Raw genomic sequence first — 26,943 nt, 5'->3', positions numbered from 1 at the left:
CTGTATGCTCCCAACTACCAGGATGAAGTAAGGATATTCTAGCATCTCTTAAAAAGGAATCACCGTGTCAAAGTGCCACTGTCTGATTGCAAGCATTATTAAGAATAATGCAACAACAACAATCATCATCATCATAATGTGGTTACTTTCAAACATGCTTTACTTCATTGCTGGAAAAAAAAAAATCTAGTTTTTAAATATCTATAAAAAGAAGGTTACCTTTCAGTTCCTGTCAAATTGTTCGATATAAAATGAAGCAATAGAAACTATGTGTAAGTCTCTTTTTCATTAATTTCTTTCTTCTTTTGTTTTTTTTTTTGGATGTCTTCTGCCATTTTATTGGATACTGGGCATAGGCACTTGGTAATAACTACACACATCATATCTGCTCCTGATCAGGTTAGGAGATGTACAAAACACTTTGAAGACTATAAACACCCAAACTGAGGGAAATATGAAAGCGCACAGTTGGAATACTAAAAGCTGCTCTCTCTCTCTCACAAAATTGAAACCACGTGTTTGGAGATGAAAGCAGAAGTGCCATCCCTGTTTTCTGTCTCTGCTGGTAACATTTCTAAGCACTACAGGATGCAGTTAACTTATAAACTGTAGAAAAACTACATTAAGTTGTCGTTTCTATGTGTCACCATATTGTGGTTTAACAGTAAAACCATGTGGAATACTTTTACATTCACAGTACACATATAACACACCCTATTATTGCATATTAAAAAATAAACAATCAGACCTAGAAAGCAGCTTGAAGCAATTTGCAACATCTCTTCCAACAGAACACAATAATTAAAAAGTGCTTTTATATTAATCAAGAGTTTTTCAAACATCCAAGTAAACATAGTGTTAGGCCAATCCCGAAATCCTGGCTCCGGCATTTCACACGCAACAGACAGGGCCAAGGGGCCACTTGTGCTGCTGTGTGTAGTTACTGTAGCTACACATCCATCCTCTGTTGATGAAAATAACAGACACAAACATTTCATTCAGGCATCGTGGTAAGATTCATACAAAGTGCAAATGAACCTAAGTAGCTTGTGCAACGTTAAGTGGAAGTCAGAAAAGGCTGCCATGAGATTGGGAGGGAATGTAACCACCTCAGGACTCTAGAGCTTCATCAAAGGACTGAAGCTGATATGTAAAGGTGAGCAAGCCTTATTCTCTATCTTAAGACAATGGAGTTTATCACATCAAAATGGGAATCATTCTACCACTATTCAATGGGTTAATTACGAGGGACATCATTCTTATCTAAAATACAGGAACTCAAAATGCTTTCCCTCAGGAGCAGGGCACGAGTACCACTCCTGTCTACTACCAGAGATTATTGTTTTTCTGACAGCAGGGACATTCTTCTTGTGCAGCTGCACAGTGATCACAAAGTACATAATGTTGGCATGGATTCAGGATAATGCCACGATCATCTTCTTGACATAGGACACACTTCTTTGACTGAAGCTGAAAAATCACCTGTGAAGAGATTACTGCACTCAGTTAAAATTACTCCAAATGATACAGTTGCATTCTGGCAGCTTTTAGGCTTAGCTGTCCCCAGTAAAATTCTAGCTTAACAACAATGTTCTTGCATGGCAGATGGATGAGTTGAGGGTTTTAAGATCAGAGCATGAGCAACATTTGAAGTAGCAGCTGGAGGAGTATATAGGTGCTTTTAGAAAGGAAGATATCTAGGACTGTCTAGAAGTAAAAAGAAATCCTTTCTTTTTTTGTCTGGACAGTCCCATCATGGCCCAAACAAAATAGCAAGAGCTGCTGTCATGTGTTGTGATCACTGCCCTCTGAGACTGCAGGGGGGAAAGCAATGTGAAACCAAGTTGTGCCCAAGTTGTGAAATGTAAAGCAATGTGAAACCAAGTTGTGCCCAAGTTGTGAAATGTGAAGCATGTGAAACCAAGTTGTGTCTGAAGTATAGTGCTTGCAGCAGTGCATGGTCCATCCTTGATGTGCTCAGAGGAGTGGCATCCAAAATTCTCAGCTTTGAGAATACCCTCAGTGTGACAGGGAAGAGTGTTGTACAGCTTGGGCAGAAACCGAGTCTGGATTTGAGAGAAGGTGAAATACAGAACTACACCACTAAGGAATGCAGCATCTGATACATAAGGAGAGGCTGAATTAGCTGAAAGGATTGTTCAGCCTTAAGAGATAACATCTTACCGGTGTGTATAAATACCTGATGGGAGGGAATAAAACACACTCTTCTTGGTGGTAATCCAGTGAAGGGACAATGAGCACCAATAGAAAATTCCACACAGACATAAGAAAATACTTTTCTTATTGTGAGGATGGTCAAATGCTGTGAAAGGTGGCCCACAGAGGAGGTGGACTCTCCAGCCTTGGAGATACTCATCACTACTTGGGTAAGGCACTAAGCAACCTGCGCGAGTTCACACTGCTCTGAGCAGGGCATTGGACTATCTTCAGAGGTCCCTTCTAACCTCAGTGATTCTATGGTCCAAGTCTGTACTGGCCTCTCTGACTACATAAAACTCCTAGCAGGGAGCCTTACTAAGTACAAATAAAAAAGCATGTTTTCATTTATTTAGGACAACTATTTTGCTTCATCTAGATAGCACCCAGAAAATTGGGGGGGGGGGGGGGGGTAAGGTCTTTTTTTGTTGTTTAAATCACCCCAAGAATTCTCAGGACTCACTTGTAATTTGTTCTGAAAGCTGACCAAAACCTTAGAAGAATCCATAGGGCTGAGAAATCTGAACCATCCTGCATTCCAGAAAAGAAAGCCTTAACACTGAGAGCAGTGTTGCTCTTTGAAATGAAACCTGGCACAAATATGTCACTGAGCTGCCAGTTTCAGTTCATCAAAGCCATTCATGGAGACGAAGAAACTCACCTCATCTATTGTTTCTAAATCTAGGTGCAGCCGATTTTGTAAAGAAAGAAGCTTTGGCAAGGATGTCTTCTCTATATCTCCATAGTTTTTCATATAAGGTAATGCAGTAGACAGGCAAGAAGCTAATTGTGCCTTCAGCTTTCTTAACTGATTTTCCACTTCCTCCTTCTTCTGAAGGGCGAGTTGTTTGTCCGCATCCGCGATGGTCGCACGTTCTTTTGCTTCTTGAGCCTCTTTCTGCCATGCATCACATGCCTGTGAGAAACAGATTCCCAGAAGATAAAAAATGTATCTTTTTTCTATTTATTTATTAATGACAGACTAGCACATTCTAAAGCTCTCAAAGATTCAGGTAGTCTGTCATTTTAGACATAACTATGCAGTTACTGCACAATTTAACGCTTCTACCTACTCATCCTACTTTCTAGTTAACAACTCTTCTTGGTTTATTGTAAGTCTTAGGTATGGCACTGCTGCTTCTCTGTGAAGGCCAGAAGCCCTTTTGGAGCCCTATATATACAACACATTTTAAACATTAAATTCACAATTTAGTGTTAAGAGACATCAAAAACTATCAAAACTTAGTACAGGTGTTTAGCTGCTCCTGATCACAGAGAGAACAATGTGAGGGGAAGGAAAGGACTACTGAAAATGCACTAGATTGGCAGTTTCCAACAACCTCAGTTTGACTGTTGAGATGGCTAGATACTGTCCAGACAGATGCAGGGGCTGGCAAGCCTATGCTTTTTTTTGTGTGCTTATCATCTTGTGTGCTTATCACTTTGAATATGTCCAGAGAAGGGCAACAAGGCTGGTGAGAGGCTTTGAGCACAAGCCCTATGGGGAGAGGCTGAGAGAGATGGGATTGTTTAGCCTGGAGAAGAGGAGGCTCAGGGGAGACCTTATTGCTGTCAACAACTACCTGAAGGATGGTTGTAGCCAGGAGAGGGTTGGTCTCTTCTCCCAGGCAACCAGCATCAGAACAAGAGGACACAGTCTCAAGCTGCACCAGGGGAAGTTTAGGCTGGATGTTAGGAAGAAGTTCTTCACAGAAGGAGTGATTGGCCATTGGAATGGGCTGCCCAGGGAGGTGGTGGAGTCACCATCACTGGAGGTGTTTAAGAAGAGACTGGATGGGGTGCTTGGTGCCATGGTTTAGTTGACTAGATGGTGTTTGATCATAGGTTGGACTCCATGATCTCAGAGGTCTTTTCCAACCTGGTTAATTCCAATTCTAATACTACCATAAATCAACATACCTGTTTCACTTGTTGCCAAGATTCTTCCCATTGTTTTAGTTTTCTCTTAGCATCATCAAGTTCCTGTCTAACTCGAGTTAGTTCATTCCCATTGGCACTTGAACTTATTGAGGGGGTAGTGCCACTGCTTAGTACTGGGGAAGGACTCGGAGAGAAACTGCCAGTTACAAAATCCCAAATGCTCCCTGTAACACCATTTAAACCTACAAAACAAAGGCAGAAAAAGAATAATCATTCTGCACACATTGCTGTAAAACGTTTCATATGCAGAACTAAAGAGCTGGGGCACATGCAAAACTTGAGCTTTTATCTGCAAGACTCCTAACATTATTCCACTACCTTCAGAAATGTGACAGGTCTGTAAAGTGTTTACAGTATTTAGAGCAATTCAGCAGACTTAGCATTTGTTTCTTGCTTTCAATAAAACACAAGTTATTTGTATATAAAAGTCTTGTTCCTAGCAGCTCATACATCATTTTGATTCCTCCTCCCTCTCTGCTACGTATTTTCCTTTAGCAAAATCCTGCAGCCAAAATGCATTCCTGCAGCCTATACCAACTCTATGCCAACTGCTATATTTTACCCCTTTCAAAAACCTCTGTAAGTAATTCCTCTTCCAAGAATAATTTTGTTCCCTCCAGGAGGAACAGAAGTTCACTCCTCTAACTTCCTGCTACATACCACATGTAAGTCCAACAAAGCTGGTGAGGGGTTTGGAGCACAAGCCCTATGAGGAGAGGCTGAGGGAGCTGGGGTTGCTTAGCCTGGAGAAGAGGAGGATCAGAGGAGACCTTATTGCTCTCTACAACTACCTGAAGGGAAGTTGTAGTCAGGTGGGGGTTGGTCTCTTCTCCCAGGCAGCCAGCACCAGAACAAGAGGACACAGTCTCAAGCTGCACCAGGAGAGGTTTAGGCTGGATGTTAGGAAGAAGTTCTTCACAGAAAGAGTGATTGCCCATTGGAATGGGCTGCCCAGGGAAGTGGTGGAGTCACCATCCCTGGAGGTGTTTAAGAAGAGACTGGATGGGGTGCTTGATGCCATGGTTTAGTTGATTAGATAGGGTTGGATAATAGGTTGGACTCCATGATCTCAAAGGTCTTCTCCAACCTGGTTGATTCTATTCTATTCTACTCTATTCTACTCTACTCTATTCTATTCTACTCTATTCTACTCTACTCTACTCTACTCTATTCTACTCTACTCTATTCTACTCTACTCTATTCTATTCTACCCTATCCTATCCTATCCTATCCTATCCTATCCTATCCTATCCTATCCTATCCTATCCTATTCCATTCCATTATCAATTACAATAGCTAAGTGAAAAAAAGAACCCAAAACATGCAAAGCCTGGAATGGAACATTTTTTACCTGCCATTGAATTCCCTCTTAAAGTACACAAAGTGCAACCTCCAACTTACCTAAAGAGTTGTGAGAAGAGGCTGAGGTGCCTAACATACTATGCTCTGTCTTCAAAGGCTGAGGCTGCTGGTGGTGAGGAACCGTAGTGGATGACGCAAAAGACTGAGAGAGTGACTGCGAAAGAGAGCTGAGCGGAGAGGTTGAGAGGGATGATGATGAATGTAAAGACGAGGAACGAACAAGAGAACCTGGAATATTGACAGGTGCTGAGCTTCCCAGTAATCTTTGACCTGTGCATGTATTAGGTGGAGAGAAAAGAAAAGAAAGGGGAAAAAAAGATTTGTTCCAAAGCAGTAACACAGCTCTCTGTATTTATACAGAAGAATGTACCTAATGTAAATTCAACGACACAGTCAAATACCTCCCATTAAAAAAGACAACTTTATTTAGGTCTTATTACAAAAAAACAGCTTTTTAATTGAACACATGAAAGGAGTTTTCCAAGTGCCTGAAAACAGAACACTGCTTTACACAGCAGTGGTCTCCTCTGTGCTACTAAGAAGGAGAAAACATTTTCCAGATTGTTATTCAGCTTCCTCAGTTTTACAGCCAGCAAGTGACATCAGTGGAGAAACTGACTGAAACTTGAAAGGATTAAGAAGTATTTGTTGCTTATTTAAATATATGAACTAGAGTTAAGCAAGTGAGGCTATGTACCTTGAAAATCAGAGACAGAACTCAATTGGTTTTCTACACCTTTTGCTCAGTAGATTTTAAAGGTCAAAAATATTTAGTGTCTATGAAAACTTGAGTTTGAAGCAATAAAAATGAACAAGAATTTAGTCAAATAAATGCATTGTTCATAATTTCCCCAAATAATGAGAATAATAATAGATAGGTATTTAAATCTGGAGAAGAGAAGGCTCCAAAGAGACCTCATTGTGGCCTTCCAGTATCTTAAGGGGGCTTACAAGAAAGCTGGTGAGGGATTTTTAGGGTGTCAGGTAATGATAGGACTAGCAAATGGAGCAAAAATAGAAATGAGTAGTTTCAGACTGGATATTAGAAGAAATTTTTCACCATGAGGGTGGTGAGACACTGGAACAGGTTGCCCAGGGAGGTGGTAGAAGCCTCGTCCCTGGAGGTTTTTAAGGCCAGGCTGGATGTGGCTCTGAGCAACCTGATCTAGTATGAAGCCCATGGTGGGGGAGTTGGAACTAGGTAAATCCTTGAGGTCCCTTCCAACCCTAACAATTCTGTGATTCTACAACTCCATGATTCTATAGTCAGTTGTGCAATTGTTTACATGAACATGTGCAGGTGCTGTGCATTATCCTGGTCAGGTAACAGTTTGATATTTACTGTGAAGATCATATTCATCAACATGGTTGAAAAGCAATTAAAATGGCATGATCTTGTCTTTAAAAATAAAAAGCAATCAAGTGATTATACCTAAAGCAAGGGTCCTGATTCTAGTTTTGTGGTTTCACTTCGAACAGATGAATTCATGTCGTCACAGAAAACACCATTCCTTTTGGAAGTATTTCAACACAAAAATACAGGGATGTTCATTCTAAGCTGCCTTGCCACAGCATCTTCAGAAAAATCTGTCTTAAAATACTCAGCACACATTACCACAGTCAGCCTCATGCCATGGGGAAGACACAGGACACACCACAGATGCACACCATCTCCCAGACAACAAACCTACACTGCACCTCACAAGAGGAGCAAGGAAGCAACAAAGGTTGGTCAAACACAATCTGCCTGCATGTCTTGAGTTTCAGGGTGGGCAGGTTTTTCTACTATGTAAGACCATGGGCCAAAGTCACTAAACATGCTTACTGAAAACCACAACAAAGTATTCAGTGGATTGCTCTCTTGCAAAACACAGACAGGATCATAGCAGTGCAATCCCTTTACATGGCAAAGTTAAACAGATAGAACAGAAGCAAGGACTTTACTTCAGAGTCTTTACTGTCTGGAACTGTTTTGACAAATAAAAGATCAGAGATATCAGAAATAGAGAAATTTAAAATGAGGGTAATTTCACAAACTGGACCTCTTACTTGCTAATCCAAGGTCACTGCCTTCTTGATCTTCTAATTCTCTATCTATGGATGCGACGTTCACGTCATTAAAATGCAAATCTAAAGCAGAACCTGTTAAACAAAATATTGTATCAATTGATGACCCCTGAATTACACCTTAACTATCATGGTGGCTCAAGTGAGGAAATTTTACTTGACCATATTAGTTCTGTGCTTCTGTCACAGAAGGCTTTCACAACTAGGCCATGCCACAGACACACAGTGAAGGATATCTCCCTGTATTTTCTTCATATATAAAATACTTCAGCTCTCTAAACTGGTGAGATGAAAAGTGGATAATGAGGAAGTGGCTGTCTATCTGGATTTTCAATAAATCTCTGTCACCTGAATGTGGATACCTACATAAATATATTGTTATTATTACAGAATAAAGCCAGGTATTTTATCTGAGGAAAGGCACTGTAAATGCCCCTTACCACAGTCATCCCTTGGGGTAGCTGAGTTACATAGCAGGGCACAGAGAAGTAAGAAATGTCAGAATATTCAAATGAAAGTATGCAATATTTTGAAATAAATAAGGTAAAAGTAAAAAAAAATCAGTATTTCAGGCAGACTCAACAGTTAGACTGCCTTTCACTTGAAGGCCACTATGTGCCATCAGCTATGCAACCCACTAACAAATCTTTGTATGTGTGAACCTGTCCCAGCATTCTTTGTGCCAAAACGCCACACACCTGTGAGAGCAAACCTCTCATCATTATGCTGCAGGATATTCTGGGAGAGTTCCCTCCCACTTGCATCAAGTGAAGCTGTTCCACTTTCTTTCCAAAAAACTTAAAAGCTCTCTCAGTCATGAAAAAAGGAGGCTTTAAAGTTCCATTATTAGCAACATCATCACCTTTAAAAAGGGAGACAGGCTTTTTTCCACGCTCTTCAATTCCCCACATCACCCAGATGTTATTAATATTTGAAGTCATTTGCAGTGTCAGGCTCAGCACGTTGCCATGCAAGTATGACAGGCAGGCACAAAACACAATGAAGCTGACATAAATCACACTGCTCAAATAGTAGATCAAATCTAAGCCTGTGTCCTTACTACATCACTAACCTGTCATGTTGCCCTCATGCCAGGCCTCAACTCATTCTGCCACACTTGTCCTCTCCCACCACAAAAAGGACTGACATGACCCCTTACTGTTCATTAGCTAGATTTTTGAAGCTTAACTTTTGATTCCCTCTGCTTGTCTCAGGTTGCACCTCACCCTCACAGTGGAAAATCAGCAGAGTGTGGGGAGAGAATACAGCATGTAAGATCACAACATATATGGCAAGCAACCGGAGCGATACCATTTTTCCTTGAAGAATCTCCCAGCCAGGAAAAATCCCCATGCTCGAGTATGCATTAGAAAGCAATGGAAGCAACCACAACACTGCCAGGGGTGGGACCACTCAGCACCTTACACAGACAAAGGGTGGAGTATCAGGCTGGATGTCCTCTATTGTTAAGGTCTCACCTTCTCCTTACTACCACTTGAGTTGTTTCCCTTCATGTTGCCCATTCCCTATTTATTCCTCTCCAAATCTGTCTCCCTTCACACTTTGCTTATTTCATGTCCCTATTATTTTAAAAAATATTTTCATTTCTTCTCTGTGGGTTTGGTTGGGTTTTGTTTTTCACCTTTCCAGGACTTCAACCAGCCTGCTGCTTTGATGTTCTCAGAGTATGCCTCCTTCATTTTTATTTTTCCACCAGAAGCAAACCAGACAACTTGACCAATCTCCCTTGATTCTGACAGCAGACTGCAACAATACACCATCCTTCACTCCACCATTCCACAGTTTTCCACATATTGTCCAAGCCTCAATGCTAAATACTAGTTCCATTGATCCATGTACTTATTGCCAACTCCCCTGCATCACTCTCTTCCCCAGCTCTTGGGGACTATTATTCAGGGATTAGACAGAGACCTCAAAGGTCCCTGTGAGATGAGGATGAAGAGCCACAGAAAGGGCTACAGCCCCCAGTATGACAAAGCTTCTTCAGTCCTTCCTAATGTAACTCTTCTCCATTTCCCCCAATCTTTTATCCAAAACCATTCATCCCCTTTTTCCATAATCCCCTAGCTCCTTCCCTTCCTGCAGCTCTTTTTCTATCCCTTTTCTTTTTTTTTAATGATTCTACAATTCACCACTTCCTGGAGGAACACTATGTATTTATTTTCTGTTCCACACAAACACCTTCATTTTCTGCCCTATTCAGGCAACATGCTGCACTATTTTCAATGTCATCCTGTATGTACATGAAGCAGAACTCTGGAAAAGGAATTTTTATATACATATCTGAAGTTCTTTTAAGGGAAACCCTCAAAATCTATGCAGTTACCACAAAGTCACTACAGAAGACAGGCATGTTAAGATTCATGTTCTGTTAACATACACAGCATACTGAGAACTGTTTTAGAAAAGCACCCCCAGACAGCAGAGGCATATTCTGACTCAGTGGAATCAAGAGTCTCTTATGCTCCCTACTATAATCACACTAGGACATAGGAAACACAGTATATCACTGCTGAAATGACTATGCAACAATCATTCAGCATCTGATGATTTAAAAACTGCACTGAATAAGCACCACATCTGAAACACAGAAATTAACACCGTGATTTTTGTTGTTGTATGAGTAACTTGTACAGCAAGCTAGCCTCTACTTATTCCAGAAGCAACGTTTATCTTTACAGAACTGTGATTTCATTCCATAGCAGATCTTAAAATAGTAACAGTAAGCTGACGAAATTATATTGCTTGCAGAGAAAGTGCAATTCTGTTCATTCTCATTCTGAAACTTAAAAATAGTGCAAAATGTATTTTCTAACACACAAATCATCAAACAAACCTTTCAGGAAAGCAAGCTATACACTTGGTAGATCTTTTTCTGCAGTCTCACATTTAATATTCTGCATAGACTTCTATGAAAAAGAAAAAAAATGTAAAGACTGAATGCCTAACTTACCATGCCAAAGTGCTGACTCACTGTCTGCAGTCTCCTGCTCACTGCTACACATCGATTCAAACAGGGAAAGCTTCAAGTACACCAACTAATCACAGCAGCTCCCTCACCATGTGACTCAGAACACAGAATGTAAAATACAGCATCTTTCAACACTCCCTGACACAGCCATCCTGGATAAACCCCATTTCATGGAGAAGTGCCCCAGATTTCAACAACTTTGTGCATAACACTGAATTAAGGGGAGCAGCCGAGACATGCCATCGCACGTATCACGGCAGGACTGCCATTAAGAGGGATTTCAAAAGGCTGAAGAACTGAGACTGACAGAAATCTCATGGAGTTCAACAGTTAACACAGTAGTGCTGCCCCTGGGACAGAGTCATCCCGTGCACCAGTACAGGCAGTGGGCCAAATGATCATAAAGCAGCACTGCAAAAAGGGATCTCGGAATTCTGATGAGTCTTCAGCATGCTCTGTGCCAGTAAAAGCTAACAGCTCACTGGCTTGTGTTAGCAGAAGTGTAGACTTCAGCTTGGGGGAAGTGATTATTCCTCTAGCACCTTGAACATGCCACTAACCAGGCTGGAGAATAAGCAGCCAGCCAAATAGAAGTCTCTCACTTTCCTGTGAACATGGTGAGATCTGTAACTCCACCTGCTACGTTAACATTAAAAAAAAAGAAAGAAGTCAAGTCTCATCAACCCAGGAACAGAAGTGGAGACAATGCTTCTCTTTCTGTCAACACAGTGAGCTGCATTAGGAAAGTTCTACACTTTTTTAATTGCTGGCCACTACCAATGTCAAAATTCCAGCTTAAATGTCCCATTCACTCATTCCTACATTCACATTGGAGACTTTGTGGGGGGAAAAAAGTGATTTGGGGTGAAATGATTTCTCACATTTAAAGAAAATTTCAGACACTGCTTTTAATTACGTATGCTAAAGCAGATCTGTACAACATTACTGTCTTTACCAGTATGCCCTTGGAACCTATGATGAAACAAGAACTTGAATAATGCAACAGAATATGTACAATGGGAGATTAAACGTTAAGATTTACCTATTACTGACTCAACTGTGTTACTGCCGGAGTAGAACTGGAGAGCTTTGGCACTGATAGCAGAGACAGCTGTAGGAGATGAACTATCTGATCCAAGACTGGAGGCCAGACTGGAAGTTATACTTGAAGCAAGCGGGTTAACTGCTGAAAAAACACTGAGGTGGTTCTGTTGAAAAAAACAAACAAACCAAGCAACCTATGTACACACCTGCACAGACACACTTACACACATATATATATGTGCAAACATACACATTAAATAGAAGGTATTTTTAAAAGTAGTTCTTTTCATTCAAGCAGAAAGAAATCCAGAGCCCTCTGAATGAATGGATTAGGATAATTTTCCCTATCATTTATCAGCAAGTGCACTTCTCCAGCGTGACATGGCTGCTGTATGAGGGAATTCTGCTTTCAGAAGGTGCTGAAATGCTTGCAAATAAGCTCTGCAAACGTAATTAGTTCGCTGAGGCCTGATGCTCCTTTTGGAAAGAAAAGTATCTATTGAGGAACTGCAGCACTTCATTAAGCATTCATACAGAAATTCTGCATGGTTTTTGGATCAGCCAATTTTATCATTTTCTCTAAATGCAGTTAGTGCATAAACTGATGATTGGTTCAGATAGTTGAGAAACGTGACTGCGCTGCACATGTGTCATCACATTACACAATGCCCTGGATGGGGACAGCCTTTTTCCAGTGGTGCTGTGACAGGACAAAAAGTAACAGGCGCAAACTTGAGCACAGGAAGCTCCATCTAAACATGGGAAGGAATCTCTTTATTTTGAGGGTAGCAGAACACTGGAACAGGCTGCCCAGAGAGGTGGTGGAGTCTCCATCTCTGGAGTCATTCAAAACCCACCTGGATACCATCCTGTGCAACCTGCTCTAGGTGAACCTGCTCTGGCAGGGGGGTTGGACTGGATGATCTCCAGAGGCCCCTTCCAACTCCTACCATTCTGTGATTCTGTGGCCTTCTCTGTGTTACTTCTTTCAAACTAGCCACTTCTTTTCCATACAAATCAGACACTTGAATTACAAAATGTAAGACATGCAAACAGTATGTGACTATATAACACTATAAACTGGAAAAGAACTTCACAAACTCTACAGGAACTTGTTGCACAGTTTTCAGTAAATTAACTCCTTTTCCCGTTTATTCTTTAGTTAATCCTCAAATCTTTTAGTTAATAAAAAACACATCTAGTCCACATATCCTCTCATTGCCTTCTGTGTGATGAGCAGTCATTTTGCACTATCTACTCTTCTGATTTCTACCAATAGAACAGAAAGTTTCTATTTCAAACCTAGATAGGTGCAAGATTGAGGCCAATAATGACCATGAGAATGAGCACTTTTTTTCCTTTAGAAATGGACACAAACTGAAATACACACAGTTTCACTTAGACACAGACAAAAATATATTGCTGCAATGGTGGCCAAACACTGGAACATGTGCAGGGACTGTGCAGTCTGCACTTTCGGAGATGTTCCAAACACTACTAAATAAGACACTGAGCCACCTGCTCTAGGTGCTCTCATCTTGACAAGAGAACAGATACACTACGGACCTCCAGAGAATCACAGAATGGTTTGGGTTGGAAGAGATCTTCAAAGGTCATCTAGTCCAATCCCCATGTTGTGGACAGTGACATCCTCCACTAGTTGAAGGGCTTGAAATGATGCTCAGAGCCCCACTGACTTTCAACACTTCCAGGGATGAAGCATCCACAGCATCTCTGGGCAACCTGTTCCAGTGCCTCACCACCTTCATAGCAAAGAATTTTGTGGTTATATCCAATCTAGAGCTACCCTCTTTCAGTTTAAAAGTGCTGCCCCTTGTCCTGTCACTATGGGTCCTGCTAAAAAGTCTTTTTCTACCTTTCTCTTAAGGCCCTTTTAAGTACTGGCAGGTCACCATAACATCTCCCCAGAACCTTTTCTGCTCCAGGCCAAACAACCCCAACTCTCTCTGCCTTTATTCATAGCAGAGGTGTTCCAGCCCACGGACCACTCCTGTGACCCTCCTCTGGACCCACTTGAAGAAGTCCACATCTTCCCTGTGTTGCCTTCTCAGAAGTGTACACAGTAGTCCAGGTGAGGTCTCAGGAGTGCAGCAGAGAGGGACAATCACTTCCCTCAACCTGCTGGTCAAGCTGGTTTTGATGCAGCTCCAGATGCTCGGCTTTCTGAGCTGCCAGTGCACATTGCTGGCTCATGTCTAATTTCCCACTCACCAGGATGCCCAGGTCCTTCTCTGCAGCACTGCTCTCAGTCCATTCATCACTCAGTCTGTGATGATACCAGGGACTGTCCCGACCCTCCTGCAGGACCTTGTGCTCAGACTTGTTGCACGTCAGGAGGTCACTTCCAAGCTCATCTATTCTATGTCTCTATGACAGGCTTTTTCAAACTTTGCTCCAGCATTGCAGCTTACACTGAATGCACAACAGAGTCTCTCAATGCAACATGTTAAATGCAACAGTTCTTTGCTGCTCTCTGCTTTCAAAAATGTTTGAACTGAAAAAATAAATTCTCTCTGAACTGGCAGTATCTATTAAACCATGAAAAACAGCTGTATAATTAAAAAAGTAAAAGGAGAAAATCATAAGGTATAGGTTTATTAAGCTCTAAGTCTGGTATCATGTTTCTCTATAGGCAGGGATCATGATCAAAGTCAACACAAGTGGGAAAGGCAATACAGGCTTTTGGTATTGCTAAAAAACCAAAACACCCTCCCCTTTTGGCCTGCTCCATCTTAAGCTGAGGCCTATTGGTGGGAGAGAAGTGAAGAAATTTCACACACCCACACAAAGCTGATGGATTTCTTCAGTTAGTTCTCTTTCTTCCCAGCATAAACACCTACATCTAATACACTACTCAGTCTCTTCTTCCTCTCTAAGCCATTTACAGCAAGCTGCTTGTACCACTCAGTACCTATAGACAAATGCACTTGGGCAGCTCAAAGATGCCTTTCCTTAGTCTAATGGACCAAGACTGACCCTATCTAGAACTTCAAAACTCTGTTCTGGGGGATATCTAAACACAACAGAAACAAAATAAACAGAAGACAGCTTTGTAATCACATAGCAGAATTTCATACATTCTGAACTATTTAAATTGAGATTAATTAACATTTTTTGTTGAAAAAAGAAGATAATTAAACCAACTTGCTAAGTGTTCTTAAGATCAGCAGGTAATAGGAAAACTCAGGTTGGAAAGAACTTGAGGAGGTCATCTAGTCCAACCTGTTGATCAGAGCTAGGGCAGCTATAAAGTCAGATCAGATAACTCGGTGTTTTGGTAGGTCTGGGCTTGAAAGCCTCCAAGGATGGAGACTGCACAACCATACTCAGCAACCACTGCTTGACTCTCCCCCCAGTGAAAAACAAGTTTTCTTATACCCAGTCTTATCTTCCTGCTTCATGTGTCTGTGGCCTCTTGCCTACCCACTGTGTACCGACATCAGCATGTTGGTTTCATCTTCTTGACAGCCTCCTCATAGGTATCAGAAGGCTGCCACTAGGTCCTCTTGAAGCCTTCTTTTCTACACAAGCTCTGCTTCCTTTGCCTCTCCTTGCAGGGCAAGTGCTCCATTCCTCTGACCATCCTGGCATCCAGATGCTAAGATTGCATCAGTTAACCATGAGCCCCAAATCATGATGTAGTATTGTAGATGTGGTCTAACAAGTGATAAGCAGGTGAGTAACCCCTCCCACTGATCTACTTCATGTCACTGCTAATACAGCCTGCGATAATTTGGGGCATTTGCTTCCACCAGAGCAATGGTTGGCTCACATTCAGCTTCTGGATTACAAAGACTCTCAGGACCTTTTACACAGAGCTGGTTCTCAGACAGTTAGCTCTTGTTTTCAGCCTATACTCTTGCAAGAGGTTCTTGCTTATCAGATGCAGACTTTGCACTTGTCCTTAATCAACTTCATAAAGATCTTGTTGGCCTATTCCTCCAGTCTATGAATGGCAGCCCAGCCCTGGTTGTTGTACCATTACCTTCCTTCTGACCTTAAATTTCATCAATCCATCCCCAAGTCAAGTTAATCCAAAATTTCCCTGTGAAAACTTTGCCATGGAATTCCTATAATCAAAAGCATCCTCAAACTGCCTTATATCCTTCTCTTCCCTGGTACTCCCTGCAGCAGACATCTACTGGACATTTTCACAGAACCTAGAGCTAGCTGTCCAGGGCCACATCTAGAAGGCTTCCATATAACTTCAAAGAAGGAGACTCCACAACCTCTCTAGGCAGCCTGTTCCAATGCTCAGTCTCAAATGCACAGTAATAAAGTATTTCCATAAGTTTGTATGGAACCTCCAGTGTTTCAGTTCATGGCTGTGGCCTCCCATCCTGTCACTGGGCACAAATTTTCCTTAGACTATGTTGTAAAGCATTTAGCTTTTAGCAATACCTGCTTGTTGTCTTGTTCATTTACTGTCTGCTGATTCTCAGCGGGGAAGCTTCGATGCTTTGCCTAAAAGAAGAAAAATCTCTACAATATATTAACAAGTCATTGCTATAAAAGGTATTAGTTTACAAAGGGTCATTGGCATCTCTGTAACATCTTCAATGCACTTGGAAATAAGGGCCCACCTCATTTACCTTAGCCATGTTAGCACTATGCTGTAACAGAAATAACGCCCCAAATGCTCACCAGCTCAGGGATACTTCTCCAAGAGGCTGGTGGAAAAGCAGCCCAAAGTTTTGAGTGGAACTGCTCAGATTTGCCCTTAAAGTGATCATGCTACAAATAACAAGAACAGATAATCAAATATAGGGGTAGATTTTCTTTGAATCATTTTATAATAGGGTAACGTAAGTTAAATAAAAGTGAATTCTAAGCAATTTCTCTTTGCCCACTGTGTCCTTGCAGACCAGGATCAAAAGATCTCTGGTCTTTCCAGGTCAGCAATTGTCAATGAGCTCCTGATGTGTGGTAAATTCTGCAAGGTGCTCTCTTTCATTAGGAAAAAAATGGTTCTTTCTGCTCTTTTTGAGCAGTCTTGTGACTGTTCCTTGTTTCTGGGAAATTCCTATCTGCCTTGCAGTGAAAGCTTCCTAAGCAGTAACAACTCTACATCTTTTTACATGCCTCCCACTGCTCTAGATGTTTTTTTATCAATTGCAAAGTCCATCACTGCTCTCTCTCTAGACAGGTTCAATATGGCCACTGAAAGGTAAGAACATGATATTTTTACTGCTGAGACACATTCTTTGCAGCAGCACATAACTAATTGTGACCAAGCCAGCAAAACAGATCATCATCAATGATTACATCCTTTCTCAACTATTGCTGTCTCATGACCAAAAAGCACCTATTTGATACTGTAAATGCCTTGCTTCCATAACATTTAATCAATGATTACTTGATCCCTGTGCTGGGAGATGGACATCTTTCCTGTCACAATGAACAGCTCTCTATAGTCTGTCTAGACAGCTATATGTGAGAAAACAGTTCTGCCTGAAGAACTTTAATGATCTTGCCCTCACCTACAAGTTGCCATGTACAAAAATCACTTTCCTTCCTTTTGTTCTGTTTCTGTCTTTTATTCCTGCACTTCTCAGGTTATAGAACTCAATTCTGACAAATCACAAGCTCACTGAGTAAGAAATTGGCTGGAGGGTCACATCCAGAGGGTGGTGCTCAATGGCCTGAAGGCCAGATGGCGAGCAGTGACAAGTGGTGTCCTCCAGGGGTCTGTACCGGGACCTGTGCTGTTTAATACTTTTATCAGTGATGGAGAGAGCAGGATCAAGTGCACCAGCAGCAAGTTTGCAGATGACACCAAGCTGAGTGGTGCTGTCGATATGCCAGAGGGACAGGATGGCATCCACAAGGATCTGGACAAGCTGGAGAGGTGGGCCCAGTTGAACCTCATGAGGTTCAACAACAGCAAGTGTAGGGTCTTGTATCTGGGTCGGAACAATCCTCATTATCAATACAGCCTGGGGGATGAAGTGATAGAAAGCAGCCCTGCAGAAAAGGACTTGGGGCTGCTGATGGTTGAGAAGCTGGACATAAGCAGACAGTGTGAGCTTGCAGCCCAGGAGCCCAATGGTAGCCTAGCCTAGGCTGCGTCAAAAGCAGAGTGGCCAGCAGATTGAGACGTGATTCTGCTGCTTTACTCTGCTCTGGTGAGACCTCACATGGTGTACAGCATCCAGCTCTGGAGCCCTCAATACAAGAAGGACATGGACCTGATGGAGTGGGTCCAAAGGAGGGGCACCAAAATGATCAGCAGCCTGCCAGTACCCAAATGGGGCCTACAAGAAGAATGGAGAGACTGCTCGCGAAGGCCTGCAGTGACAGGATGAGGGGCAATGGTTTCAAAATAGAGAAGAGTAGATTCATACTGGATGTTAGGAACAAGTTCTACACCATGAGGTGGTGAACACTGGAACAGGGTCCCCATAGAGGTGGTTGAGGCCCCATCCCTGGACATATTTAAGGTGAGGCTTGACAGGGCTCTGTGTAGCCTGATCTAGGGGAGGATGTCCCTGCCGACTGTAGGAGGGTTGGACTGGATGACCTTTAGAGATCTTTTCCAACCCAAACCATTCTATGATTCTATGAAGAAGGCTAACCAGTTTAGCTGCAGCTTACCTAAATGTGCCACTGAAGTTCCCTTTTTTTCAAACAGTTCCATCCTGACAATTAAGAAGTGTAACCAGTATTACAAAAGCATAAAACCCATTTAGCTTTAACAGGTGAATTCTGGGCTTTCCCTGGTGCAGGCCAGAAGAGCTGTTTAATATCCCTGAAAAGTATTATTCTTCCCTTCTCCCAGCTGTCTCTAGAATTGCCCATTTTCTTCCCACTCCCCAGCTAAAGCATTACAACTCCTCACCAATTTCAGTTTGAACCATTTTCCTCCCACTGGTAGTAGTATAGATCTATCCCTCTTAAAGAGGCTTGTAATATTTTACCATCTATGTCTCTCTCAGTAATGAACTTATCAAAGGAGAGAGGCAGGTGTAGGAGGGAGAACAGACAGACTGAAATTAATCAAAGATCAGAACTAATAAATAGTATCAGGAAGGACACTGAGTTGCTGGAGCATGTCTAGAGAAGGGCAATGAAACTAGTGAACAGTCTAGAGAACAGGTCTGGTGAGCAGCTGAGGGAACTGGGGTTGTAAAGTCTGGAGAAGAGAGGCTGAGGGAAGATCTCATCAATGTCTACAACTACCTGAAAGGAGGTTGGAGTGAGGTGGGAGCCGGTCTCCTCTCTCTGGTAACAAGTGATACAATGAGAGGAAAAGGCTTCAAAGCTGCACCAGGTGAGGTTTAAGCTGGAAATTAGGAACAATTTCTTTCCTGTAAGAGTGGTTAGGCATTGGAACAGGCTGCCCAGGGAGGTGGTGGAGTCCCCATTCCTGGAGGTGTTCAAGAAACTTGTGACCATGACACTTGGGGACATGGTTTAGTGGCCATGGTGGTGTTGGCTTGAGGGTTGGACTCAATGACCTTGGAGGGCTTTTCCAACCCAAACAATTCTATGATTCTACAATCAATAGCCAGAAACCATTGCATTTTTTCACCATCAATTTCAACAAGAATTAAAACTGAATCCTACCAAGTCTAGCTATGGTTATTTTTTTCTGTCATTATCTTGCTCTGTTCTTGGCCATATGGGCTTGAAATGACAGTCACAACATTTCTGCAAAATGAGAATTTACTGCAATCCAGCTGAGCTGAAATGACTGTTTGCATGAGGGTCCTTGGACTGTGACTACTGTAATTTGATGCAGTTTAGCTCACTAAAGAAATGGGTTCCAAACTCTGTGTCCTTAGTTATCAAAAGGCAGTGCTGATATGCAAGACAGACATCTTCTGCTGAATGTAAATTAATTTACAATTGCTTTAGTACTTGTAGACCCATATTGTTCACATACCTGATCTTCTCGTTCAAAGCCTGGTGCTTTTGGATAGCTGGATGTGGGTGAAGAAACAGCTGATGTGCTAGACTCAGAACACAAACCACCATTTGCTAATGATCTCTGCCTACAAAGTGGTCCAAGGGGTGATAAAGAACTAGTGCTACCAGAACTTGATGTTACAGTTGGACTTGAAGAACAGGAAATCTGTAGAAGACAGAAATCAGTGTCTAATATACTCTTATGATACTCTAAGTATTAGTTTTCAAAGAAGCACATGACAAAAATGATGTGCAGCTATTGTAAAGATACAAACTTCAAAAGCAGATGCATTTGTACACACCAGAACATAGCTTTGTTTGGTCCCTGTGCACAAAACATATCACAGGAGGAGATTACTTCATGGATATTAATTGACAACAGAGGAATACTTGCTCTCTGACAGCCCTGATTCCCATTCATCCTTCTATTTCTTCTTTCACAGTTTAATGCAAGCATTATATACCATTTCATTCCTTCCAAAGAAATCAATCAGATCAAATCAAGCAGTTCAATAGAAAAAGATACACAGAGTGTTGGCAAAAACTTGTTTGTAAATCTCAAAAGGCTGTTTTCTGAGATTCTTAAATATTACTTTTTTGGTTAACAGATTAAGAATTTAGTATCTTAAACCATTACTGAATTCATAACTTTTAGTTCTGCTGTGCATTTTCCAGAGAATTTTAAACTTTGAATGTAAAAGGCTTAAACTAAGGGTGCACTCTGTAAATAGGTCTGGGTTATTTTTCAGCTAAAAGTACAATTCTGATCAATGTGAAATTTATTAACTCAGGTGCCAGAATCCTAGGCTAATAAGCCTGAGCAGACCTGTGCCTATTGCTTGGTTCTACATTTTGAAGTGAACTGTTACATTTTCTTCAACTAGATTTAAAACCAGTCTCAGAAAGGCAGTATGGAAATAGTTGGATTCTGTGTTCATGCCTAACAGCCCAGTGGTGGAAAACTCAGTGATGACACATTTCAACCCCTTCTGTGCTTGTTTTGGAACAGATTCTGCCAGCTCCCAAGGAACCTGAACTTGTCAATACAATAATGGGAGTGAAGTTCTGCCTAAGTTGTTTTGGTTTGCTTAAATAACAGATACACACTGAATCAGGTAGAATAAACAAGTAACTATATTGTTTACTGTCAAACTCTCAATTTAGGGTTAACCCTTAATTTCACCCTATGCTCCAAAGAACCTGAAAGCATTTCAAGCAAATCAGGATTTTAACCGGAGATATCTCTCTCTCTAGAACAGTATAACCTCCAAACGTCCCTCCAGAGCAGCAGAAAACCTGTAAATCAGGTAGAGGACGGATACAAACATAGATGAGGTCTTAATCCTGGACAGAAAAAACCCACCACTTCCAACAAATGTAATCCCTATACTCAAGGAAGGCTATTACTTATGCATTCGTGCCCCTATCCCTACAGAAAATCTCTTGGCACCAACCTTATCTGTGTGAAGTTTTGTAATTAGACTGCTTCTGAAACTTAAAGACAGCTTCTCTACACAGTAGTCTGAAATGTACATACATTCTGAGAGCTCACAGAAGTAGAAGAGAGGGCACCACAGCAAAAAATAATTAAATTGATAGCCAAGATTCACTCAGACAAAATTACTTCTGAACTCAAAGGCTCAATGATTCATGCTTAGACCATGAGCACCCTATAACATGCAACATTTCTGTTACCGTTTACCCTAAGTCCAAAACTGCCCCTGTGCACATTCTTTTCAGCTCTAACATACTGAAATCCTTCCTGTATGCTAGAGAGAAAAACAAAAGGACACTGCCAGGAAATAAAAACACTACTTTAAAGTGAAATTAAAACAAAATATGCAATGTCCCTTCTCACTGCAGAGGGGGTTAGACTAGGTGACCTTTAGAGGTCCCTTCCAGCCAAACCATCCTACAATTCTATGTTTAGGCTGTCAATCTTAATCTCTGAAGAGACCACCAAGATGACAATAGATAGAGACAGACTCTACTCTGTGTTTCCAATTTTTCAGAAAAGAAAAGTTTTAATAACTGGATTGCACAGTTCCACAGATTTTGTGACTCAACTTGCAAACAAATTAAACAGAACCCATGCAAATAAAGCAGGAAAAGAAAACAGGTCACATAACATGCATGAGAGCTTAAATAGATCAGCAAGGAAAAAGTAAATTCAAACTTAGCCTGAATTTACAAGGCAACTACAATGAAAATTTTGGTCTTATTTGGAAGACTACTAAATTATTTAGCTATTATTTTGAATGTATTCCTCATGGTGGAAAGGGACCTAGCAGTGTTGGTTGACAGCCTCTTAACATGAGCCAGTAATGTGCACAGGGGGCCAAGGCCACCAGCATCCTGACTGGGATCAGCAATAGTGTGGCCAGTAGGTCCAGGACAGGGATCATCTCCCTCTACTCAGCACTAGTGAGGTTGCACCTCAAATACTGGGTTCAGTTTTGGGACCTGCACTACAAGAAAGACACTGCAGTGCTGTAGTGTGTCCAGAGAAGGGCAACAAAGCTGGTGAAGGGTCTAGGGAAGAAGTGCTAAAGAAGCTGGAGGAAACGAGGGAGGGAACTAATGGGACATGAAATAATTTATTTCCCAAATATCCATCCATGCCCTGTGGCTTGGTGCAGTATACCTACAAAATCACTGCTCCTGCCTATCTCATCTTTCATGCTCTTTGCACAGAGTATGCCACAAAGAACATCTGAGAAACATCAAGAAACTTATTACTTGAAAGAGCCCTGCAGCTTAGTGCAGTATGGACCCCAAGACAGTGAGTGAACATGTATTTTGCATCAAGAGGGACTTGTGATTCACAATTAACATGAAGTCAAGTGTCAGGGCTTTTGTTTTCCTTTGGCTCCCAATCCTCTTTCCCATCACACCAGGAGGGTGATGTGTGGTACTCAGCTGCTGGCTGAGGCAAAACCATGACAAACAAAACTGCACTATTTGTTGGCAATTCCTTTTAAACACTATTTAATATTTAATCTGGTTCCTAACGAAACAGTATGGCTCAGCAATGCTGGAAAGCCAAAAGTGAAAATTCTGGGAACAAATGTGCCTGTACTTATGACTCTGCACTGCAAATGAGGCAAGAAAAAAGCAAGTCACCAGAGAACAAGGCAGATGAGGTAACACTATTTTGCAACAAACATAAAACTTAACTGAAGCATCTATCCCAACTGATACTAAAAGGAAGATAATAAAAGCTCTGCAATATTTCTTCCTCCTTTCTCTCTCCCAGCCTTAGGTGACAAAATTTGTTAATAGAAACTACATTTATCACCCTTGTAACCAAACACCTCTCTGCTACCAAACATACTGCATGTACTGCACCACTGTAAGAAGCTTTAAGTATAAAGCATGTTCAGGGAGGACATCAATTCATTCCTAATGTTAACAAATTATGGCAGAGGAGAGGGCTGGGATCAGGCAAGATCTTCCATGAATTAAACATTTCCTATAGAAAAAAGAGACATATGTAAATTAAGGTGTCCTGTAGTTGTATACTTGATTAATAATGATGTTCCTTGCTGCAACATTCAAAGTATTGCATCTAAATCCAGAACACAAGAACAGAGTAACACAAATAATACACACTCAAATCAGGTGCCAAGGGCAGACATTCCATTAAGGCTTACAGTACCAGTTCAATATCACTGCCTGACTTTTACTACAGCTGTGGCTTTTTTAGCTTTTGCTGAAGTACAACCAAATAAAAAAACCTCCAGACTTTTAAGAAGTAAAATAAAAATTGGCACAGTGATTATTAGTAATAACTTTTCCAGAATTATTTACACTTACATTTCCAGACTGCCCACTGCTATCTGTAATGCTGTTTGTGGAGTTAAGACTGCTGCTCCATTCATTTGCAATTCCTACGCTGTCTGCTGAAAACAGGTGAGCTCCTGGCTGTGATTGACACCCAGTGTTCAGTATGACTACATTCATGGTGTCCTCTGTTGAAGGAATCCCCAACAAATTACACACAGATTTGACACTTGGCTGTGAGAATTTAACAATCACATACCCAGTACCAAACACAGCATCTGTCACATGGAAACACACAATAGAGATCTCTCTTTTCCTTTAACATAAGCATAAAGGCAAGGTAATATAATTCACTATTGTGTATTTGTGGCTACTAACAAACGTGATACTCTTATTTACATGCTCCATCAGAAGCTGGTGAGAGCTAGATTGAAATTCATGTATTTGAAGTATTCTAGACTTTATTTTTTCAGAACCTCTATCGCACCAGGGTTTAAAGGCAACATACTTTAAACTTCTGACTGGAAGGCATCATAATTACAGTGTTCTTTGTTCTTTGGACCCCTGCTGTTCCTCAGACAGAACAAGAGTGCAAAGAAGGCTGGGAAGACATAAACAGATGTGCTGTTTGTCATTTACTCTCACTGTTACTGCTTATCATTTCACTGAATAGCTGCTTTCCCAGCACAAGGCCAATCAGCTGCCTCATCCTCCGTGGACCCTCACATGTCCATTCAGTTCTCAGACTGTCAGAGGAAAAGCACTACCTGATTCATGCTCTTCCTTAAAACTTCAGTAGCTTTTTTTCACCTAAAACAACTCATATTCTTCTAACTTCCAATAAATGAGTGCAAGTAGTCACACCACTCTAAAAGGAAGGTGTAAGACTCTTTTCCAAACATTTCAAAGAGAAATTACCTCTCCTTTCTCATTCCAAGGTGTTTAGGAAGAATTCCTTTCTCATTCCAAGGTGTTCAGGGAGAATAGCATGATTAACCCTTGCTATTCTGCTTATTGATAGTAAATCAGACAGACACATTAAATTCAGGATGTGTGCTTCCACATCATTCTAATTTCTATCAAGAGTGAAGACCACAGTTTGTGGCCAGCTGTACAAAAGATACAAACTCTACACTGTAAGCCTCCTCCGGTCTGGCCACACTTTCTTAAAGACATATAGCTGCTGTAGGAGGTCACAGCTGACAGAAAAGCAGCAGTCACAAGATGGCCCATCTCATGGAGATCACTGAAGCTCATGGAGATTAGTATAGAGTCTTTAAAAAGAACTTCAGCTATCTAATGCCAGCACAGTGATGCTTCAGGGATTGTCTGTCAGCAGCTGAATAGATTCTGCAAAAACAGGATTGTACTTTTTATGAGATACAGCTTTTTCCACTATATAGCCTCCTTCAAATCTGCACTAACAAGGCTTGGGTATTATGAATACAAGAGCTACCATGGCTAGCCTAGGTCTGGCCTGGAGAATCCCATCTTCCATGAAGTCAAAAGCAAGTGTTTCCATTACTGCAATCTCAGCACCAATAGAAGAGAACAATCTTGGACAAACAACCCAAAGGCAAATGCCTTCAGGAACAGAAGCTGTTACACAAGAGATGTGGTTCTTTGATATGTTTCCATATTCTGGTCAGCAACATTTCAATCTTCCTGTGTTTCCAATTCAAAACAACTTGTGCAAAGGTGCCAGCTGTGGCCAGAAGACAAGCAGTGGACAAATAGACTGCCACAGACATGTTCATTATGTTAAGAATCCCAACATACCCTAGCTACTCTGTTTTGCCAAGAGTGCCAGAGAGGTATGTCAGACCCCACAACTTCTCTACTTTTCAAGATCAGGTGCCCTATCACCATGACTACACTGGAACCTTGGGCTTCAGTCAGCATGGAAAAGAGCAATGAGTAACATCCTGTCTGTCACTGGGCTTCAACAGAAAAGCAGTCTAGAAGGAATAGCAATATTCCTCAGGATCTTCAAAAAGGAGGGGAAAAGGGGAAAAAAATGGTCTGGTCAGTTGGAAACAGTATTACAGAGAATCTGTGCTTCCACAAATTATTTCAGACAGAATGATGAAAATTGCTGAGATACACTCAGTGGGAAATGTCCTCAACCCATTCCACATAGCTATGGCTTCAATGAAGTTAGATGGAGAACACACCTCGTTGTGCAAATCATTGTAAGGGTGTTTAACTTTCACCAGGGAAGTTTTCCATAGGTTTCAACAGGACAGCTAATGTATTTTAAGAAGTCAGAGATATTTGTAGAAAACTGCTGACTCAAGCTCAAAAAGTTAGAAGGACAAACTGCATTTGTACAGCAAGCTATCTCCTCTTTTACTGCTGATACAGCTCTGATGTGGATGCAACAAGTTGCCACAGCCGCGCACGGTGCTGCAAACCACAGAATCCATTTCTAAAAACAAGTGACCCTGAATGTCATTTGTGCATTACAGTTAATGATGTTAAGTCACTTCTGTTACTGATGCTTCACTTTTATGAGCACTGACACAAAAGAGCAGTTCTCTTACTTACTTTCAACGTGTGCAAAGGCACAGAAGGGGCCGCGCGGGCAGTAGCCTGTCTGCCGCATGTCATTGCACTTGGTAGATTTGTAAATCTAAACAAAACAGAAGGGTGGCTGTGAGTGCTGAGTGAAATGTCATCTTTTTTTGTTTCATAAATAATCTTTAACTGGTAATCTAATCCATCACAAAATTGAAATTGCTAAAAATAAGCAGAAACGTAGTTCCTACCTCAGGATGAAACTGCTGCTCGGTACGAGAATGGCAATATTGACAGCTATCTCCATTTTCACACCTTGAAGGTTCACCCCATTCATCTGCATGTTTTACACTGGGACAAGGAGTGGACCTAGGAAAAAGTGATGCCAGAGCATGTCTGTATCTGCTTCCTAGCAGAAGTCTCAAACAATTTCCCACCAGATCTCAGAATTTCACACTCTAGGAACCTTTTGGAAATTCCTTGAGAGAAAGATGGGCTACTAAGATTCTATAAATCTTCTGACTAATGACATTTATTCACAGTCCTGAGACTGTTAGGTAAAAGCCTAGTTTCCCTCTCTGTCGATATTCAAAACCCACCTGGATGCATTCCTGTGTGGCCTGGTATAGGTGACCCTGCTCTGGCAGAGGAGTTGGACGAGCTGATCTTTCAATGTCCCTTCCAGCCCCTAACATTCTGTGATTCTAAACTTTGTACCACTGCACAAAACCCCACCAGAAACAATGAAGGAACCCCAGTGTATAAGAGTGATGCAAAATAATGTAATGGTGAATGATGCAATGATGAAAAGAAGGAGATGCACTGAATTTTGGCCCTAAAAACATTGCTCAGAAATGGAAAATTATAGACAGACATTATAGTTGGTCCTTTTATAACAAAGGTTTGATCTAGTGATTCCAGTTTGGTAAGAATTATGTAAAATATTTTCATCCTTCACACAAAAGAAGAACATTTCCATCACACCTTCATAGGTTCTTTTCTTCAGAATACTCTGATCATTCTGAAAAGATGCTTTCTTCCTCAGACCAAAACCCAAACCCAACAGCAAGGCTACTGGGAAAGCCATGCTT

At 41.4% G+C, this 26,943-nt stretch overlaps 1 protein-coding gene across 4 annotated transcripts in view; it reads right to left on the bottom strand.

Moving 5' to 3' along the window:
- Window positions 1-316: 316 nt before the first annotated feature.
- Window positions 317-26,943, bottom strand: part of UNKL (unk like zinc finger) — a 37,557-nt gene continuing 10,930 nt past the window's right edge. For 2 of the 4 annotated variants that reach the window (XM_054180450.1, XM_054180454.1), the window contains 11 exons: window positions 26,104-26,221; window positions 25,883-25,967; window positions 23,369-23,523; window positions 19,530-19,718; window positions 16,046-16,108; window positions 11,622-11,787; window positions 7,570-7,662; window positions 5,560-5,790; window positions 4,138-4,340; window positions 2,879-3,133; window positions 317-1,482 (listed from right to left, as the gene is read on the bottom strand). In XM_054180450.1, the coding sequence (XP_054036425.1) occupies window positions 1,327-1,482; window positions 2,879-3,133; window positions 4,138-4,340; window positions 5,560-5,790; window positions 7,570-7,662; window positions 11,622-11,787; window positions 16,046-16,108; window positions 19,530-19,718; window positions 23,369-23,523; window positions 25,883-25,967; window positions 26,104-26,221 (1,714 nt within the window). In that variant the 3' untranslated portion in view covers window positions 317-1,326. Of the gene's footprint in view, window positions 1,483-2,878; window positions 3,134-4,137; window positions 4,341-5,559; window positions 5,791-7,569; window positions 7,663-10,561; window positions 10,740-11,621; window positions 11,788-16,045; window positions 16,109-19,529; window positions 19,719-23,368; window positions 23,524-25,882; window positions 25,968-26,103; window positions 26,222-26,943 lie in introns of those variants that run through there. The other 2 variants (XM_054180453.1, XM_054180455.1) reach the window with 2 other exon arrangements.

Source organism: Dryobates pubescens, chromosome 4, assembly GCF_014839835.1.
Source record: "Dryobates pubescens isolate bDryPub1 chromosome 4, bDryPub1.pri, whole genome shotgun sequence".
Lineage (NCBI taxonomy): Eukaryota > Metazoa > Chordata > Aves > Piciformes > Picidae > Dryobates > Dryobates pubescens.
The sequence above is the reverse complement of the archived record's forward strand: the minus strand, read 5'-3'. Positions and strand labels throughout refer to the sequence as shown.